We start from the raw sequence: 22,292 nt of genomic DNA, 5'->3' as shown, positions 1-22,292 counted from the left end.
CAAAACTAGCCAGCAAAGACAGTGCTCTGTGCCAATATGCCAGTTTACACCATCTGCATATATCATCTGCCATGCTCTTCACGAAACAGTTAAAAAGTGAAAGAGCTAAAAAGAAATTACCATTTATAGCAATTATATTTGTTCTGTGTAATATTAATTCTATTTTTCAGTAGTACTATTTTTTAAAACAGTCTTTGATATTTAAATATCATTAAAATTTACACAAACTCCAAAATATAGTTGGTGCTCATCTAAGTGAATTTTAAAACAAGATGTTTATGTGAATTTTAATTTTTGTACATCTAATTTTATATATAACAAGATTTTATCTTATTAATGCTACATAAACAAATATAGGATGACACAAATGAGGGAATTCTTAGAAATTTCTGTATGTTTTTTCCAGAACTAGGTTTCGATTCCTCTATCTGGTTAATAGCTTCTGAGAAACACAGTTTCTCAATTTCTGAACATGTTTAATCGACCACTATGGTTGTCATGCCAACCAACATAGAGAATTCTGAGCTTACATGGGGCCTTTCAATACAGTGACCCAATTACTGTCAACGAATTCACTGACAAAATAAAGGCAATAACATATTAATGAGATTTATTTCCCAAGTCTGAATTATACACTTGTTTGCAATAATGCCATCATCAAAGTTTAAAATAAGCAGAACACAATAACATATTAAGTATGATGCCTTTGATCTTTTGCCTAGTTTATTTTCTATTTGAATTTATTTTTAAAAATTTATTTTATATAAAAAATGCCTGATGATAATATATGATTATATTCTCTTTTGCTACAAAAGCAAATGCCACTGATTATATTCTTTTTTGCTACAAAAGCAAATGCCACCATTTATTCGTACTGCTATGAAGATGCCACATTTTCCAAACTGGAACTCATTAAATAAAAAAAGTATATCTCTTTTTTATTATATAACCATGTTGACTGTTGTTTAAAAAAGACCTTGTATCAAAAACAATAGCAATGAATGTATACATTAGTGAACTTTGCAAAATGATCAATTTTTAATTGCATATATTTTTTTCTTGCAGGGCTTATAATAAATATTTGCCTAAATGTCAGCACTTGATTAAAATAAATATTTAAACTAATGATGTAAGTTACATTATTTTTTAAAACTTTTGCTTCACTTGACCACCTATTATATTTATGACAATTTACATTTTTCTATAAGACCGAGGAAATAATAAGAAAAATGACTACTGCTATTTTCCAGTAAACAGTTTTATGTGCCCTGGACTACAGATTTCATCTTAATATAATTATTTTATGTACAGTTTCTCTAGTTACAGAATATTGTTGCTCAGATAAGCTAATTTTATAAATAAAATCAGAATTTATGTGAACTTATTAAAAAATGGACAATGTATGAAATATTGAACATAAAAGATATTTTAGTAAATTGACAAGAATGGGGCAATGTTCTTATATTGCTGTTGAAAATAATTGATTTACAGGACATGTACAAAATTGATGAAAGCAAAGGGAATCTTACATATTTCATTAAGATTGCAAATAAGAAAATTAAGGTCACAGAGATTAAATGATTTGCCATATGCCACCCTGCCACTGAATTCAAACCTGGATTTATTACACATAAATTTGTGAATTTGTGAAATTCTTGGATGTGCTAATAAAACATTCTTATTTATGAAGGCTGAATAAATCATAAAAGAACAAATGATTTTAATCAGTTCCATTTACATTGTGGAGAACATCAGTTTTCACCCTCCTAATAAAGATTACTCATAGGACCCTATTCAATCATTCATTTATAGTAATTAGTCTTACATCCTTTAGATTTTGTATTTATTTTTCAACCCTTAGTTTATATTTGTTGATTTGGATGTATCTTTGAAAGTGTCCCTCTCTGCCCCTTTATTTTCCAGAATAAGAGTATTTGAAGTAAGACTTCAAATACTCTTGAAGTGTTTGAAGATCCATTGGTTTCCCATTTACTCGATGAGTGACCTTGGGAAAATTACTAAAAATCTGTTTTAGTTTCCTTATTTTAAAATAAAATTCACTCAAGTACCTACCAAATTCATTGTTAGAATTTGGCAAGTTAATCTATGTAAAGTATTTCAAATATGCTTAACAAATAGAATTTACTTGACAAGTGCTAGATACTATAGTCTTTAATATTTACATATTTATCCCTAGTAGAAACTAAAATATTGTGAAGTTATATACAAATTAAATAAGGACATGTTAATTTATTTAATATTTATGTGGAATCAATTGTTATACTACTGTGCTCCAAAATTTGTATTAAAATTAATTTTATTCTAAAAGAAATATTGAGAATTCTGTGAGCTGAGTGATATTAAAGAAATTTAATGGACACTGAAAAAGTTCATGGCTTAGGAAGAATACGAGCATCTTGGCAAATTCTTGTGAGACAGTTTGAACTGTCACCTAAAAGGTAAACTATGATTGTAAGGCAAAAAGATAAGGAAGAAAGTCCAGTGGGTGGGTACATGTTGTAAATGCTATAGTATTGGGAGTATAGCATTCCAATATTATGCAAATGATAAATATGTAAAATCAGACCAGATTGTGTTGTGGTAAATGTTTAAAGCTTCTGAGATGCCAAGTTAAAAAAAAGGATTTAATCTTACAGGAAAAGTAAACATTAGAAGTCTTTAACCTACAAAATTTATTAATAGATTTAGCTTATGAAAAACAACTGTGAAGTGAATACAGATTGGATGAAAGAAGCATAGTTGAGATAAATTCAATAACTTAAAGTAAAAGTTGATTGACTCGGATGACTAAATTTGAATTGATGATGATAAGAATCCAGAATTAGGAGACACTCTTGAGAAGAAAAACATATATGACAACCAACTAGATGTAGATGAAATTACAGAAGGCATCAGCAATGACTTTTAGACTTATAGGTTTGTATATCACAGACATAATTAATGTTAATTGGTGACTGAAATGTTGGAAACCAAGAACACAGGGATAGAGTAAATTCAGTAATAAACTGATCAATTTCATGTTGAACATATTCCATTTGAGGTACCTATGGCAAGCAGCCTGATAATTTATGATCCAGCCTTCATGCTTTTCTGAAATCACTTCCTCTCAGGTAAAGGTTACTTTTATTGACATGTGTCTAATGAGTAGAATTTAGGAGAGGTGGAATGATGGTTCCAAGATTGTGTTATATAAGCACCATCTTTTTCACTTTGCATCATCTTCTCTCGATCTCTCTTGGATCTTTTTTTTTTCTTTTTGGGGTCACACCTGGCGATGCACAGGGGTTACTCCTGGCTCTGCACCCAGGAATCACCCCTGGGGATGCTCAGGGGACCATATGGGGATGATGGGAATCGAACCCGGGTCGGGCACGTGCAAGGCAAACGCCCTACCCTCTGTGCTATTGCTCCAGCCTCATCTCTTAAGTCTCTTACTCATGAATGCCAGCTGCAAAGTCATGTGCAAAAGCCTATATGCTGAGGAATTTAGGCCTTAGTACAGGGTGGAATGTCAGTAAACTACCAAGCCAACCCACATCCACAAGTTAATCGTCGGATGAAATGGCAGCCATGGAAAGAACTCAATTTCAAACCGTGATGTGACTTTAGACATATTAATCGTTTTTCTCATAAGCATCAGAGATTTTGTCTTACAAATCTATGTGTGGGGGTATTGTTTGAGTTGTAGTCTATTGCTACTTCCACATTAAAAATTCAGTCAGTTAGTCTGTCCTGGTCAGTCACAATTAGAAGCTTGGCTGGCACACAGTCATGTGAAAATACTTATGAATGCAAAATCACAAATTATGCAAATTTTGAGATGACATTTGGCATGAATAGAGACAATAGAGCATAATGCATAAAATTTATAGTATAGAAGGTTAGTAAACATTCAGTGGCCAGAGAGATAGTTTTGTTGCTAGTCTTGCATGCAGCTGACCCAGGTTCTATTTCTGGTACCGAATATGGTCTTCTGAGCCTGCCAGGAGTGATCCCTGTGTGCAGAGCCAGGAGTAAGTCCTGAGCACCAGTGCATGTGGCCTAAAACTAAATAAAGTAAAAATTAATTTATATAATTTACAATTTACCCACAGTGTATCTAGTGATTTAAAAAACATCTCCTTTCATGATGTGTTATTCCTTAAACATGAAGATAATTAATAGCTTTTCCTATTTTACAAATGAAAATAAGTCTTTCAATAAGTAGTAAAATTACCTGAATAAAAACACAATCAATATATGACAAAATTAGGATGCAAATACATGGTTCTCTTTACTTATACTCCTGTTATTCTCAAAGTTTAATTTTTCACGAGGAATGTAGAGAAGTTTACTTATGAATGTAGAAAATTATAATATATGGTATTTATTCCATTCCATTGCCTTAACAAATATTTGATGTAGTACCATCAAAAACAGAGCATAAATCAGTAGTGGTATTTACATCTGGGAATTCTGGTGGAAGTAGTGAGGTATATTTCCCAGGGGAGGAATTGAATGGAAGATACAGCCTTCAAGATCTTTCATCCCTGCAAGCTGTTTGCTTGTTTGTTTTTAAGTTAATGAACATATAATCCATTCCCAGAGGCATCTCCTTCTCCTGTGTATATTGAAATTATTTTAAAGTTTATCTGATTCAAAACAAAAATTTCAAGAATTCTTTAAGTTTTCAACTCTGAACTATGTGATAATCCTGTCTTAATTTTCTAGTTAAATGAGTGCTTAAGATCACTAAGAACTTTCTATAAAAATTAAGCAATTTATTTTTGTTACATTCCACTGTGAGAATAATTATTTATTCCAGATAACAGATGCACATTTTAACTGGGCAATGAAAAAAACCAAATCAATAACTCTACAATGCATAATGATAATTGAGATCTTCCAATTATATTTCTATATTTATTTTATTAGTGAATAAAGGATGCCTTGCAATCCTAGTTACAATATTAATGACCAACTATCTGTTGAATAGCTAGTGAGCTTTACAAGTGTTAACACAAGTAACGTTTGTGACAATCAGTGAGATATGAGATGAGTGTCTATATTCTCTCCTCAGAAATCTGAACCTCCTGGATACGAAATAATTACATGAATAATTCTTCATTGTCATAAGCAGTAGCGTTTTTCTATAACTACTGGCTTCTTATTTTAATCAATTTCCCCACCATACCATGATTATCACGGCAGAGCCTGGCAAGCTTCCCGTGACATATTTGATATGCCAAAACCAGTAACAACTTGCTCTTGTTCTTGGAGCAAGGAGACGTCATTGGGCTACACTAGCACGCAACAGGGACAAATGAAGACATTACTGGCACCCGCTCGAGCAAATTGATGAACAATGGTCTGAAAGTGATACAGTGATACCATGATTAAAATTTTCCCCTATTAAATAATCCAGGTTAAAGTCTCAAATCATCGTCCATTTCACAAAACAATTTTAAGTAACAAAAGTTAATCCACGTGGTCACAAATTTCAAAAACCCCTTTGATTGGCAAAAGAAAATAATTGGATATTATCCAAGAGGCAATTAATTCTGGGGCTAGAGAAATAACAGATAGATCAACCGCCCTCACTTGGCAGATCGAGGTTCTATCCCTGGCCCTTAAGCTGGTCCCCAAGTCCTGCCAGGAGTGATCCCTGAGCACAGAGCCAGTAATAAGCTTCGAGTACAACTGCATGTGGCCACAAAACAAACAAACAAAAAAGACAAAACAAAAGATTCTTATTATATTTATTACTTTTCTTTCTGCCAGGCTGTGTGGGGAGGAGAGGGGAAAAGGTGAACTACAAGTGACAGAAGGACCATTATGGAGAGTTGTGGGAACTTTGGTGGTGGTGAAGATGTAGTTCTCTTATACAACAAAACCATAGAGGTATCACAACTGCAACCACATTACCTAAATTATAAACAAAATACTGTGATTGATATGTACAAAATAAACATCACTTTTCCTTTTGAGGGGCTGTGGGGGAAAGGTTCAGGGAGTTATTGTTTGTAGGCCACACCTGGCAGTGCTCAGGGCTAATCAAGGATCACTTCTCATGGTCCTCACAGGACCACATGGGGTGCTTGGGATGGAACCCAGATGGGTTGTACACAAGGCAAGAGCCACTTACCCACCGTACTGGAGCCTGGCAAGCTTCACGTGGTGTATTCGATATGCCAAAAACTGTAACAAGTCTCACAATGGAGACGCTACTGGTGCCCGCTTGAGCAAATCAATGAACAATGGGATGACAGTGCTACAGTGCCACTTTTTCTTTCATTTGTGGGTCACACACATGGAGGGTTGAGTATTATTCCTAACAGTGCTCATGGGACCATGCACTGATGGAGGCTGAATCCGGACCTCCCACCTGCAAACCACATTCTTCAGACTACTGTGCTGGTCCCTAGAATCCCAAAGGTCCTTCCTTTAAGAGACTCTCCCCTCAGGCTTTGGAGTTACAAATTCAAACTATTCTTATCTCAATATATAAACTGTAGTCACAGCTGCGAAATTTTACAGGAGTTGGTCAATGACAGAAACCTACCAGACCCATGGATTTTGATTGCACACCCAGATCAGCCACAATAGGACTTTAAATGGGAATGGGCTTATTAAGTGCAGATTCTTGGGCCCCAACCAAATTTTTGTATCTAAAAATTTAAATTGAAATCTAACAATGTAAAAGAAAACACAAACCTTATAGCTTTCATAATGGCTTATGTAATATCATTTGATGATCCTTAAAAGGAAGCCCAGTTTATTTCCACTTAACATTAGATGATCTTCAAGTCAAATACCCTACTATTATTCAGCTCACCTATTTTAAGAATAACAAATCTGCTGATATCGTTAGGTATCTAATTTTACAAGGTGGTTAATATCTCCTTTGTATAGTTGGTAAATTATGTCATCTTTTGTGGAAGTTTATAAAATATCACTTGAATGAAACATGCAAGCAACTTATTTTCATCACTGTTTTGGTAAGGTGAGTGAGGTTATTTAAGTTTTCTATTGATCATCACAGCAGGTAATTTTGCTGCTACTCTACTCAAATATCCCTTTTCTATTCATCTCTGCCAATTAACCTGAGTTAATTTGTTTATAAAAGTTATTTGTTTTTCCAGAGAAAACAGCACAGAGTTGAGAGGTAAAATCACCCCTATTCCCCAACTCACCTCAATGTGCCTACATTTTCTCTTTTAAAAACATCAGGAAAGCAATTTTATCTAGGGATTTATTAAGGATATATTTTATACTGCTCCAATAGGAGTTTTCAATTTTTTGTCTGGCAAATCTTCAGCTGTATATTCCATAAAATAAAATGAAGAGAATCGGAAATTCTTGCCAGAGGCCAGTTATGACTAGAGTTCAAAGATTTAAGTGTCTTCAAATGCAATAAAATTAAGAAGACTAATATCTTTGGGTTTGTTTTTTAAAAAATGGAACGAACAGTATTCTTAGCAATCCCTCAAAATAGTCTTGTTCTCTGCCTCTGGATCTTAGGAAGAGGCCTTAGGGTCCTCTGTTCATCAACTCCAGACATCTTTATTTGTCTCTCTATATTGTTCTGTAATAAAGTGTTATAGATATCAGTCTTCCCCTGACATAAAAACATTTCTTTTTGACTGAAAATGTAATATATTTTTAAAAATTTGACAATAAAAATTGTCATTTCTGGTAATTACTGTTTCCTTCCAAAATAACAGCTCTCCATAGTCTTTCATATTCCAATTCTACTCTATGAATTTCAAGGACATTCCAAAAATCTAAGATTCAATTGGAAACAGTTCTTACAACCTCAACTTATAAAAATAGAGACTAATAATGTTTCAATAAAGTAAAAACATACCGGACACAGTAATAGCATTAGTATTTTAATTTCTGAGAGTAAAAATTTAATATTATAGTGAGAGATTCCTGAGGTATAAAAGACACCCCAGAAATCTTATATGTGTTACTTTAGAATTAGAATGTATTTTCAAACAAAAAAACCCTTGACAAAGGTATAATTTAAAAAAAAAAACTCTTTTGATTAATATGAGAGAAAATATGCTGTTCAGGTTTAGTTTCTTTATTGGGGTTTTGAGACTCCTCCCCATGGCTCTCAGGGTTTAATTCTTGCTCAGTACTGGGGCTTGGAACTGTATGTGGTACCAGAGAACAAACCCAGGTCAACTGCCTACAAGGCAAGTGCCTTAGCTCTATCTCTCAAGCCTAGATTTAATTTCATTTGGGGGGTTCAACTTTTTTATGGTTTCTATAGTGGAGAGAATTTTTTACAATAACTTTATTTATTAAAATTTTACTTCAAATAATATGACTCCAAAAATATGAATTTTAACTATATGAATTTTTTAAATTTTAGGTCATTCCCAACAGTACTGAGAGATTACTCCTGGCTCAGGATTCAAGGATTTGGCAGTGTGATGCTCAGGGGACCATACCTGATGCCAGGGATGGAACAAGGTGGGCCCTTTGTAAGGTTATCACTGTAATCTCTGTCCTGTGTTTTTGACCATTAACTTTATGAACTTGCAATAGAATAAAGTTATTCAGTAAAAAAAAAGTTATTCAGTAATTGCAGTAACTATGGAATGCATGGTCAAAAATCAAATATTACCACTGAGATTGACAAGGAGTCTCATGAAGATATTACAAATGGAGACATAGATAAAAGAACACAAAAACATAACAAAAATTTGTACATCTGTCAAATAGATATATATTATTAGGCATGCAACTCCCTGTCTTATGGAAAAAATACACAAAACTGTTCTTAAGCCAATTATTCCATCCTATAGCAAGACCATGTTGATCTAAGTCTTTTTTTTTTTCATTTCTTTCTTTTTTCTTTTGTTTATTGGGACATACCCAGATGTGCTCAGGGATTACTCCTAGCTTTATACTTAGGGATCATACTTGGTTATGCTCAGGGGACCATGTGGGATATTTGGGTTCAAACCGAAGTCAGTCATGTGTAAACCAAGTGCTCTATCTGCTGTATCATTGCTCTGGCCCTGAATCTGAATCTACAAACTCCCTCATTTTTCTTTCAAACCCACACTTAAAAATTCAAAAATAAAACCATTCATCTACATAAAAGGCATTCCATTAACCTCCACTATAACCTGCTTTTTGAAGTCTAAATTATTGTTTCATCATATTTGTAAAACATTTTTCATTAACCTCTTTCAATAAATGTTTCTGTTTCTCATGTAGAAATAGCTTTAAAATAACCCCAAAATATCACAATTCAAATGTCAGTGTTACACACAAAGTTGAGATGGAATGCAATTTATGTTCTTCAAGTACCACAAAGAAATTTGTAAAACTTCTCTGAGATAATGTAATAGGCAATTACACAAAATCGAATGACATTCGCAGTCATCAAAAGAGCTGAGACTTCATTGAGTCTGGCAACAAAAATAGGATGTGGCCCTAAACCAATTCATTTAATTACTGTAATTATAATGTTAAAATTATTTGAATTCTCTAATAAAAGTGTACATATTTTAAATCTTGTGAAGACTACTATAAAGATACTGACAGTGTTTGAGGTTAAAAAATAAATAAATAAAATCAGGCCAAAGAGATGCATTACCCAGGTTCAGTCTTCAACAGCTCATATTGTCCTTTGAGCCCAACCAGGAGTAATCTCTGGGTACAGAGTCAGGAGTAAACCCTGAACTCTGTAGGGTATGCACCCCAAACAGTAAATAAAATAATAAATATATATATTCATTCAGACCTAATGTCTTAAAAATGGAACCATAGGCATAGAGTGCAAATCAGGTTAAGCTTCTCTGTAATATCTGGATGTCTTACTTCAGAGAAAGGTTTTATCCTTCCATTAGACAAATAATTGATCTCATCTTGTTCCTTGTCATCTACGTATTTCTCAATATTTTCTTTCACCCTCATCTTTTACCTTTTCCTTTCCTGTTAGGCTGCATAATTACCACCTACCACCACCACAGTTAACACTACCACTATCATAAGTATTATCACCAGATAAAAATGGGAATATTTTGAGAATGGTGCAAATTGAGTTCAAAAATGGTTGAGTTCAAAAACAAAAGATCAATGTATTAAAAGAGAAAGATTAGTGTATTGCAGTCTGTCTTATAATGTTTCATAATTCAATGTTTGTTTCATAAAACTTGTTCACTGGATAACTCTTGTGAAAGCATTAATGAGTGAACTTTTAATTTTGTGGTTTTTAAAAAAGATAAAACACATACCTTTCAAGAATTTGTACTCTGAAAAGTGAGAAAATAATAGAAACAATAATAAGATAGCCAATAAGTGTTGTCATTTATTAAATACTAAACAAATATTTGCAAAAATAACTCAAAGGAGTGATTACATCTTCTGCATTCATAAAAGTTCAATACTCACTTTTTGTCTCTAGGAAGGTTTCTTGGTAGCATTTTAAAAGTCATCGTGCATTTTAATGCAAGGAAAATATGTAAAAGGAAAAAAATCTACTTACTAAATTACTACAGGTTACAGGTATTATTACAGGCATGTTATTTGATATCCTATTCACCATTTTATCAAACATTCACATAAAACTCACCAAATCTAAAACTAGTAATAGAAGCTCATATTGAATAATAAAGATTTACATTATACAAAAATAAATAAATAAAAGTGAGAAAAAAGATGCAGGCTTTTCATAAAAGTTGTCTGATCAGAAAACCCACAATTTAATTAATGTGCAGCACTAAAGTTGACCACAAAATCTATTGGTATTTCCACATAATTCAGGATTTAAGAAGATAATTTGAGTATAAGAATTCCAAATTGAAGATTTTATGATTTAAGTACAATTTTATATTGTGTATATAATATAAAATGAGTGAAGATATAAATGTTTTAAGTTTAAAAAATGTACAACATTTTTCAAGAACCTGAGTCTGATAATATATAGACATTACTTCTCAAAGTCTACAGGTTTTAATGGATAGACCATAGTTAGTGTTACAAACAATTCTCAATCCTGTATTTTAGATGTCAATTATAATTGAACATTGCTCACTGTTTTATCAAAAATTTAAACAATATTTTATCACTGAAAATAAATTTCCAGCCTAAAATAAAATTTTAGTTTTGAATAAATTATCATGGGAAAATTATTTTATAATTTGGTAAGTTTTTCTCTCGGAACTAAAATGAAGACTGTTTCACTGTATTTGATTAGAATCCTCCTTGACCTCTGCATATTTTAGTGAGACTTTCTCCTAGTTTCCTATATAATTGATTTTGGACTAAACAATCATTGAGTATGATGTCCACACAGTTAAATAATATATGGAGGCCTGGGGATATCATTCAGTGAGTAGAGAGCTGATCTTGAAGTCATGAGGCCATGCATTCAACTCCCAGGACTTTCCCCATTGAGTCAAATGAATGAAAGTATCACAAGTAACTGTATGAGAAATGCAACTATGTGTTCCTATGGGAATGGAGAAATAGTAGAGTTGGCAGGTTGCTTGTCTTGCATGTGGCCAACCCAGGTTCAATCCCTGCCACCCTATTTGGTTCCCCGAGCATCCCCAGGAATGATCTCTGAGAGCAGAGCCAGAATAAACCCTGAGCACTTCTGGGTGTGACCCCAAAACAGACAAAAGAGGGCCTCCCAACCATCACAAAAATAACAGCAGAGGAAAAGGAGGGAACAATACATAATGGTGGTAAGAAAACTACATAATCGATACTATTGACCAATATTAGATATTTAAAATGAAATCTGTGGCATTTGAATTATTTAAAATAACAGCTATTATAACTATGTTTCAGATTTGCAGTCACCAAATTGAAGTACAAAATTAAAAGGACATAGATGACTGAAAATGAAAATTGATATCCACCAATACAAGAAATGTGGGTGTCACATATATTGAAAACTTTAGTTGCTAAATTTGGGGAGAAGGGATTTTGGTTGTGTACTTCATTTATGAATTATTTACTGGCGCTTTTTCTCATAAAATAATAAATATAGATAATTGTAAGAATTCTTCCATATTTTAATTAATTTAGAAAAAATAATTTATTCTCAAAAAACACCTTTAATGAGTAAAATAAACAAATAAAGAAGCTATTCTAAAAAGCATTAAAATTTCTGTTATCAATTCTTGTTAGCATTCATAAATAAACTAATTGCTTTTATTCTACTTGACATTCAAAGAACATAATACAACGCAAGAAAATAACACATGCAATATGAACAATGTATTCCTAAACTTCTTTCTCAAGGCTATAACACATCACATTTGTCTCTTTTTCAAAAGGTTGGTATACTAAAGTACTATCATTTCTCACGATAGAAAATTTTAAGTTTCTATCAAGCAATTTAAGCATCAAGCAATTTAAATTTTGTGCCCCAAGCTATAAAGTAAGTAATTATGCTCCAACCTGGTTATATGTCTTATAACTTCAGGAACATATGGGAAGTAGAAGCCAAGAGTCATCCTCCCTCTCTCTTCTGATCTCAAATTTTTTCATCCTGTACTTCATTCCCCAATGAACTCTACTAAGAATCTAGAATCAACTATTGGTTTTCATCTGTGCCCAAAGTTAAATTTCCACTCACAATCTGAGAGAAACAAATTAGTTATCTTCTGTTTTCCTTTCCTTTTATTTTCACGGAACAAAGAAGGAAGTTACTTTCAGATTAAGCATACCAGAGACAATGGTCACAATTTGAACAGAGAGCACATGGAAAAACATGAATTATTTTTATAATGTCAGCTAATCCACAGCTGTGCCACCTGTTAGTATGGATGCTATCCAAGAGGGCTTTGAAAATAAGCCAGGCAGTCTGTCTTCAATGTATGAAAAAGAAAATTGTCAAACATTTTGCATAGGAGAAAGAGGGGCAAATATGTAGAGGGAAATGCAGGCCCAAACCAACAAGCTAGGAGTTACCTCAAATATTCTGTGAATCTCACATAAGCCCTAGTCTTCTGGATTAAAAAAAATATTACTTTCTAAGAACCGTTTTGAACTCAACACATGATTCTGTATCAAAGTCTAATTCTATCACATTATCTCCTAAAATATTTAATATTTTAGTTCACTTATTATTTAAGATTGTTTCAATTGAATGAGTCAATAGCATAACTAAATCAAATACTTGCATGTTAGATGATGAACACATTCATTCTAAGAATTTCACAAATAAAATGTATAATATCTTGGGGCTGGAGTGATAGCACAGCGGGTAGGGCGTTTGCCTTGCACGCGGCCAACCCGGGTTCGAATCCCAGCATCCCATATGGTCCCCTGAGCACCGCCAGGGGAGATTCCTGAGTGCATGAGCCAGGAATGACCCCTGTGCATCGCTGGGTGTGACCCAAAAAGCAAGAAAAAATATATATATAATATCTTTTATGATTACAAGATGGTGGAACTTTTGCTCATGTTGAGCACTATGGATTTCTGAGACAAATAGCATAATGAATATAGAAAATCATCATCATCATCATCATCATTATCATCATCATCATCCCGTTGATCGTCGATTTGCTCAAGCGGGCGCCAGTAACATTCTAGCCCTGAGATTTTAGCAGCCTCTCTTTACGCATCCTTCCCAATGGTGCCACATTGGAGGCTCTTTCAGGGTCAGGGGAATGAGACCCATCATTGTTACTGGTTTTGGCATATGAATACGCCCTGGGAAGCCTGCCAGGCTCTCCCATAACTTGCAATTTTAGTTTAGTAAATCCTCAGATAAGGGCTTAAAGTCATCATGGTGAGATACAACAATTTTCATAAATTTCCTATAACAAGCAATCAATTCAATAAAAAATTTAAAGACAACACTTTATAACATCATATCTAAATCACAGACATCAAAATAACCAAAGCAATAACAAAGTTCTGGGGAAGTCTATCAAGTATTATGAAAAGTATATTTAATTTTCTCTTCTTACAGGGGTCTTAGAACTACAGTTAATAACAAGAAAAAAGTCAAGTTCCTTAGGATTCAGGAGGACATTCTAGGGAAGGCATGTCAAACTTACCAGAAGCACAAATATCTGGTCATAGAAAAAACTTTGTAAAATATGATTGTATGATCCTCAAATCATGTAATCCAAATGCTGAAATAGCAGCTGACAAGATTTGTTGCTATAATTTTTTGTTAATGTCATTTGCTGACTACTTGTAGCTAGACAAGTAAGTTTTCATTTTCATGGGATTGCGAGTATCCAACATCCAAGAAGAAAATGGACAAAGGCAATTATTAATGACAATTCAAAGGTCTTTAATATTGTTACTGCCATAACTACTAATCTGTGGCTTCAAGGACGTATTCATAAAGATTCTCATTCTATTTAAAAAGCTGGCATTTGCCTCATCCCAGTCCCATAGCTAGACATGATATTCAAATATTATATTACCAATGCTTGTATATAGAAGCTTTAAGGAGAATGATTTAATCAAAATATAAAAATAAACGATGGGTGAAGAAAAATTCAAAATCACCTTGGATATATTTACGAGTATAATAAAAATAGGTTTAAATGGTTTTAACATCAATCTTTGGTTCCCTAAGATCCTACAAGTTTCTCTGCATATTTTTAGAGGTCTTTTGATTGCAAAGACCAGAGATTCACTCAGATTTTCTGTTCAACACTGAGTTCGAAGTTATAAGGGGGAATAAACAGACCCTAATGGTTCTCCAAGACACATCTTTTCCCACTTCTCAAGAGGGGCCTCATGGGCCCAACTGCTTTTGGGGGACCAAGACTTTCTAGTCAGGAAGTTAGCTTTGAGGGTCACTTACATGTTTCGCCCATGGGAGATCTGGGTTGAACCCCAAGTTCCTGGACCACAAGGGGTCTCCCTCCAAGCAAGAAACTAGGAGAAGCCTTTGAGTGCCACTGAGTGTGGTTAAACAAAGCAAAAACAAACAAAAACACTTTCAGTTCAAAGAATGTCACACCTAGAGACTGATTACCATTGGTAAGGCCTGCGGTGAAAAAAAGGCCAGAGTAGGTGAAGAATACAGCCATAAATTATAGGCAAGGCCTGAATAGTGTGGTAGAGTTGTGTGTTTTAAACTGAGTCACTTATGAGAGCAGTGTGACAGGCAAGGCCCTAGTGCTGTGTGGGTGGAGTTTAAGTCAGGCAGACTCCCCTACTTACTACTGCATGACATGGGCCAGGTTATCTAGCCAAGTTTATTTTTAATTTTTCACTTAAGATCATCATGAGGAGTAAATGGATTTATTTAAATAAGATCCTTGAGCTACTCTCTGTCAATGCAAGAGTTGAGTGATTTAGTTGACCAAGAGCATCTAGAATCTTAAATTTATCTCCCTTTTCATTTATGTTAGTGACAATGCTTCTTCGAAGGTATCTACTGTCAAAGGGTTATGCTTGAAATTCATCTTTCAAAACAAAAGCAATTCTGGTCAGAAGTGTTTCAAAATGACGGTCACTGATACACATGGCATAAAAGCTTTAGTGCATTGACATCTTTATAGAAATCTGAGCATATTAATATATAATACATAAAAGTCTGTACTTACCAACATATCTGCCAAATATAGCTGGATAGTATTGCTAACAGTGAGACAAAACATTGCAATTCAGAAGGGAAAATGAAATACTATTCTTTTTATCTAGATATTCATCCATTCTTACTGCTTTCCTAAAGCTGAAGATATGCTGATATAATGTATGTTTGTGATGCTGAACTTAAGAGATTAAAACTAAACTGGCTGTATGGTCTGTGTTCAGATGGTAGACTTTCTCGTTCCAGGTTTCATCTTCTTCCTTCCTCTCACAAACCCATCTCTAGACTGATTCTGCTGAAGGACTGAGTTTCCTGAAATGGGAAACCAGGCCCCAGTGTTGGAGAGGAAATAAGAGGTTGGCTGGGATCTGAAACTGCTCAGTTTCAGAAGTTGACAGTGTAGATAAATTTCTCGAGCCGATCAGACATTCCTGGTACATCATATGTTATTTTAAGGCTTTATGTCATGGCATGTTTGGAAATGAAATTTCAATCAGGTTTTCTCAGCTGTTCAATGTGTGAAGCTTCTAACTTGCTAGCTCTTCCTGCTTGCTATTTTCTTATTAATGTCTATATAATGGTAGGACTTCCTCTGAACACTGATTCATCAACCTTCCTCTGTGACCGCCTCCTAATGAATGGAGTCATAGAGATTATCTGTGAAGTAATGGAAATCCACTTGCCTGCCCACCTGAACAATGCAGCCACGAATCCACTAGTGATCAGACACCTTGAAGTTACTTACTTTCCACACATCTGAGCAAAGGATGCCAGAAATAGCACAAACATCTACATTTTAAATCTTAGTAAAAATCTCCTCAGGCACTTTTTTCAGTCCTTCTACCTAAACAAGAAGCCCTTTCTGCCAGATTCGGGGACTGTGTATCTTTATTTTTGATGACGTTGATGCTTCTTATGGCTACATAGTAAGAACCAAGTTCAAATCAACTGTTTTTTTCCCCTCTTTTTTCTTCTCCCACCTTTAATCCCTGATCACTGTTATTCCCATTGAACATGAGAGGGGAAAAAAAGTATCTTTTATTTAGAAATACTCCTTATGCTTTCTTTATAGAGCATCCTTTGTCACACACAAAAAATTACATTTTTTCATAAAACATTAGATTTCCATTCAGTACAAAGAGATACTCACCTTTGGTGGTGGTGGTGGGGAGGGGGTTGTATTTGACAGAAATATACATAGCAAGAGAACAATGACCCATTATCAACCTCTAATATCAAGGCATTAGAGTATTGACAAGTAGTTGGTGAAGTCACTAGACTTTCAGATTATGCGTTCTCCCAGACTTAATGCGTAGTATTAAGCAGGGTAAGTGCTGTTTTCAACAGCCATTTGCCTACAAAGTAGGTAAGGGAGATCATATTGTGAAAAAAATGATGATGTATTTCTTATGAAAAAACATTTTTTATTCCATAAGTCTTATTTTTTCAAATGTTTTCATATCTGGGAACATGGCTTCCATTTTAAATCCTGCTTGCATTTGGATAGTGACGTCTAACAAATATTGACATTAATTAACTCAGAATTTGCAACAAGAAAGAAATGGATTACAGTGTAGGAAGGAACAGGAAAGGATCTTTAAAATTGAAGAGAATTTCATGGTTTCTGTACTTTTTTAAATCGTAAAATACGGGGTAAAAAAAGATATGAAAATGATGTTTTCCTTGACAGAAGATGGCTCAGTAAATCTGTTCACCAAAACTCTTGAAAAATTCATAACAATTTTATATGTTCATCAAGTTGCTCCTGTAATTTCAAACCCATCACACTTCACATTATCCCTCTAAATAGAGCGTATCCACTCAAATATGACTTTCTAGCACAAATTCCTATAGAAAATAACATATGCATGGATGAGAGGAATAGAAAATAAGGAGAATTCAATCTTGTTTTTCCTCAGAGGGGAAAAAAATCTTAGTTACGGATATTTTCATTAATATGACTTGATATTAATATTGATATTAATATAGGCCATTATGCAGTATTTTATTTTAATATTTTAAAATTTATTTTCCATTCCTTTTCCTTATTCTAGTTCACCCATCTTAATGATAAAGTGGGAAGTCCTTTCCCACCACCCCAAATTTCCACTGCCCCCACATCATGAAAGAAATGTTTTCAATATTACCGAGAGAAAAAACACATCACAACTAATGACATCATTTTTTCTCTGGCTGCTGCATCCAGCCAGCTCGCTCAGACACATTCAACCTGTTAACACAGTTTATGATTTATCTCGAGGCTTTATTTTGATGTAAAGTATAGCAATTTTCTGTCTGAAATGATCCTTTATCATCTCTTTCCTTAAACAAGTTGACTCATTAAGTAGCAATTTAATTTGTGCTCTAAAAATGTTAAAATATCTTATTCCTAAAGAACATAGTCCACGCAGATGACTCTTAAGGATAGATATTGAAATTTCTCATTTGAAATACCTGAAAAACACTTAAGCTATTTTTCATATAATACAGGGAGTTGAGAATTTTTAATATAAATAAAAGATCAAATGATATATGTATAGATAAATAGATATAGATACAGATTTTTGTGAAGCTATTAATGTGTCATAAACAAGGTACCACTAAATAAAATGACATTGGCTTAACTAATACCTTCTTCTGTTGTTCAAATAAAAATCAATCTACTCCATGCTAATGCTGTTTGATTTTGTATGTGCGTATCTATGTTTGCATGTGTGTGTATGTAAGAGATCCAGCAAAGCTGAATGGCTCCAAATGATGAAAAAAAAACACATGATGCTTCCAAATGACCTATTTTATAATGCAAAAGTATGGTTTTCTAAAATAACACACTTCACACATTTGAAATCCTATTTGATAAGTCAATATTTTTCTATATCTCCTTAAATATTACCTCTGGGTAGTATTACCTGTGTTTCTATTTTGATCCTAAGAACACCAGCATGTTTTCCATAGCATTACATAAGCCTAAGAGCAGACATGAGAGAACAAGATGCCGATTCTGGGGTGAAAGCTACATTTCCCTCCAAAGCCTCCACCTGACACGCACATACACATTTCTAGAGTCTCCAAATCAATTGAAATTGTCCACATTTTACAATGCTATGCTATAGACATGATAACTGCGTTTTAATCTTTTCAGTCAGATATACCTATGTCTGCTTCAAAAACGCATCTGAAAATTGATGTTCGTCACTAAGAAATCGATTACTGTCACCTCTCTATATAGGAAGGAAAACCTTTGCATTGCCATAACTAACAATTGATATATTGCTCCACCAGCATTTAAAGAAAACAACATCCAGACATTTAAAGAGGGGGAAAAAGGTGGGGGTAAGGGGGTGTTCAAGAGATGCACCAGTCAAAATATCATAAATATTTTCCCGGTCTTTGTTCTATCAGATGCCCATTCGAAGGTACTGATAACGGTTACATCATCAGATTTTGCCTACAGCTAGGTTCAAATATACCTTTGGTCTCCCACCAGGAATTCCTTGATTCATAGAAAATGGTAAATAAATGAAGGTTAACAAAGACTAGTCCAATAGTTCGCCACAGCCCTGCAAGGTTCTTATCACAAATATGCAACTCTGCATCTAGATGCTTAAATCTCAAGATTTGCTAATAACGACAACCCTCGTGCCAGGCATTAATGCCAGTGGGGAACAGACGAAAGAGGAGGCAAAAAAAAAAATGCCTTCCAAGAGAGAAACATTCATTAGCCTCCCTGGCAAGTGTCTAAAGCAAACAAGGAAACGGCACAATAATTACTTAGTTCCAAATAAACCCTTTTTAGCACAGTACCTTTTTGTGTCTGTCCCTCTTCCATGTTCTCCTCCATGGCTACCTTTCTTCAGTAGAATCTGGTACACGGAATTAATCAAAAGCTCAATTAGATGTTGGAGAAACTGCTGCTTTTTTTTCCCTGGGAAGCTACGACAGCAGTGGCTTGAGCGAGTCCTGGGAGCTCAGCGGAGGCTCCGCGCCTCTTGTTTGCTTGGAGACAGGCTGTCAAGTGTGATTTCATTCAAATTACTCTGCCGTGAAGATTATCAATTTTTCTCCTCAAAGCTGCCCCATTGTGTACCACTGCGAGCAGGTATTCAAGCAAAGAGCCTGAGAATTTTGGGGGGAAATTTGGTGGGGATCCAGCCGCAGAGACACTAGGATTCAGCAGCCTCGCTTTGCATTTCAAATGGGGAGAAGGAACCGAGGTTTGTATGGAAATCTGGGCTTTAAATTGGAAACAGGCTGAGTGGTGCGCAGATGGAGGGGAGTCCTCCTAACGGGAAGCAGACCACCAACCCATAATTCCCCCTCTCTGCTGGCAGAGTGGGAAAGCCCAGAATCCCAGCCCCGTATGCTACAGCAACTGCCTCTCACCCAGTCAGAGACGCTGCAAAGACTGCGTTTTCCTTTTTTCTCTCCTCAGGAACTAGTTAACTTTGATTTAAAGGTTCTAAGGAAGGACACGATCTAACCATCTCAGAGTTGATCTGTAGGGGTTATAATGAAGGGAGGACTTGGACACTCACATCTTTTTGATATAAAAAGATTAAAGGGGCATGGCTTGCCCAAGAAAAAGCCTATACCTTAAGGCCAAGAGAGCTACCTATGTCTTGAGTCACGATTTGACTTCAGTACCATAAGATGAGAATTAAAAAGGGATAAAACACAGAAGCTAAAGGAATCAAAAATAAAATTGGGTTGTCGTGTTTCATAGTTTATTGTCATGAGTATAGCCCATGAGAACAGCAGATTTTAAATAAAAATCTCTTGAAAGAGAAATTATCTGCCCCAAGGGTCATGATTGGGGAATAAATAGAATGATAAAGGGAAGGAACAAATTCTAGATAAGGAAAAACTGGATAAACAATGTATAATGGGAATCTGCAACCTGATTTGGAATGCAAATCACAACGTTGCAGTCTGGCAAGAAATTAGCATTTGTACTTCAGAATTCTGAGTGACAGGGCACAATCCAAGAGTCTCAATACTTCACAAAAGATAGAGTAAGAAAATAAACAGTGTCTTTTTCAAGGGGCATCAGGCTTTACTGAGATATAAAGGAAGAAGAACCCCTATCTTCATTTCCATCTCCATATAAGCAAAATACAAAACAAGTGCGCATGCACATACACGCACTTGCATGCACACAAACACACACACACACACACACACACACACATACACACACATACACACAGTCATTTCTTGGCTTTCAAAAAAGGAATTTCCATCCTAATTACAGAATACCTTTCCTTCATTCTAGTCTATAATTCACATTTATATTTTTCATGGTTAAGTAGATTGTCTCTCTCTCACACACACACACACACATCTCTAAGTAATTGCCCAATGAGCTATTGAGAAGAAAGACAAGTCCTGTACCATGTTCCATCTATTTCTCATAAAGGAGTCCTTAGCGTTCTTCTATAATCAGATGCAATTTATTTCCTCTATTCAAATGAAGTTTCGAAGATAACCCCAGGTAAATGTAATCTCAAAATGTGAAAATCTCTTTTGAATATAGTTTAATCTGTTTGTCAAGGGTTCGTGAGTGAGCTGCCAGCTCGGGACAGGCATTGAAAGAAGGAAACTAACTCTAAGGGGAATCAAAGTGCCAGAGCATAGCAGCATCTCTGCTTCAACTTATCCCTGTGCTGACATAACCTGGCACACGGTCAAAATAGAAGGGAGCTTCACTCCTCATTTATATTCTTTCCTCATTTTCAGCAACCCAAATCATCAGTGAAACAAATTATTAATAGCAGGAGAAAAAGTAATGCCACCTGACATTCTTGGAGTACTTTACGATCTAGAAAACATGTTAGTATGCATGAACCCTTGAGTGAAACAAAGAAGGGGAGAATTATTCTTCCCTCCACTCCACCCATTTTATGCTGAGAAAAAAACTAAGACAGAGAAGGGAGGGATTGGGTCGGTTAACAATTAAGTAAAACTTGAAGTCAGTGATGACTTGTCAACAGTTTTAAAGCCTAAAGTGCATTTTCTCCTCTCCAGGCTCTTAGGTGTATCTTCAGCGCCACGCCTGCTCTATCACCACCCATATCAAGAGAAAGGAATGAAGAGGAAAAGGAAAAGAAATATTGAGGCGGTAAGAAGAAAGATATAATTATGATTTCCTTTCCTTTGTAGACTTCATAACAAAAATCAACACATTTCTAAAATGATCAGCTTTTTGCCTAAAATTGGCTATGTCTCACAAAAATGATCACCCAAAGGAGGTGATAGACCTTTATAATGACATTTTGAATATGCAAAGAAGCAGCTCAGATTCAGACTAAATGACATATCTGTGAAGAAACAGACTCATATAACTCCCTGATGACAATCAGCTGTTTTTAAACTGAGATAAATTTTTAATTGGGGGGGGGGGAGTTTAGGGCCACAGTAAGCATTGCTCAGGGCTCACTCCTGGCTCTGAACTCAGGGATCACTTCTGGAGGTGCCTGGGGGATCAACTGTCGTACCAGGGATCAAACCCAGGCTGGCTCTGTGCAAGGCAATATTTTTAAACCCTGTGCCTTCTCTCTAATCCTGAGATGATTTGGCTTTTTAAAGATTATGCAGTGTGAAATGTAGCATGTTGATCAACTTCAAGTCTCCAGTTGTATGCAGAGTGTCCCCACATTGTTCTGTATCCACTCCCATGAGTCATCTCCATCGCTTTTTCATCTTCCCTAATAGGAACTGTACCCATTCAATATAAATATTCTTTCCTTCT

General features: G+C 34.9%; 1 protein-coding gene across 2 annotated transcripts in view; it reads right to left on the bottom strand.

The window, feature by feature from the left end:
• GPM6A (glycoprotein M6A) overlaps positions 1 to 22,292 on the bottom strand; it is a 283,312-nt gene that overhangs the window by 98,141 nt on the left and 162,879 nt on the right. Inside the window, exon 1 of one of the 2 annotated variants that reach the window (XM_004614682.2) lies at positions 19,349 to 19,928. The exons of the other annotated variant lie outside the window; for it this stretch is intronic. Within the exon in view, the coding sequence (XP_004614739.1) occupies positions 19,349 to 19,385 (37 nt within the window). The 5' untranslated portion in view covers positions 19,386 to 19,928. Of the gene's footprint in view, positions 1 to 19,348; positions 19,929 to 22,292 lie in introns of those variants that run through there. 2 annotated transcript variants of the gene reach the window in all.

Source organism: Sorex araneus, chromosome 1 (genome assembly GCF_027595985.1).
Source record: "Sorex araneus isolate mSorAra2 chromosome 1, mSorAra2.pri, whole genome shotgun sequence".
Taxonomy (NCBI): domain Eukaryota; kingdom Metazoa; phylum Chordata; class Mammalia; order Eulipotyphla; family Soricidae; genus Sorex; species Sorex araneus.
The sequence above is the reverse complement of the archived record's forward strand: the minus strand, read 5'-3'. Positions and strand labels throughout refer to the sequence as shown.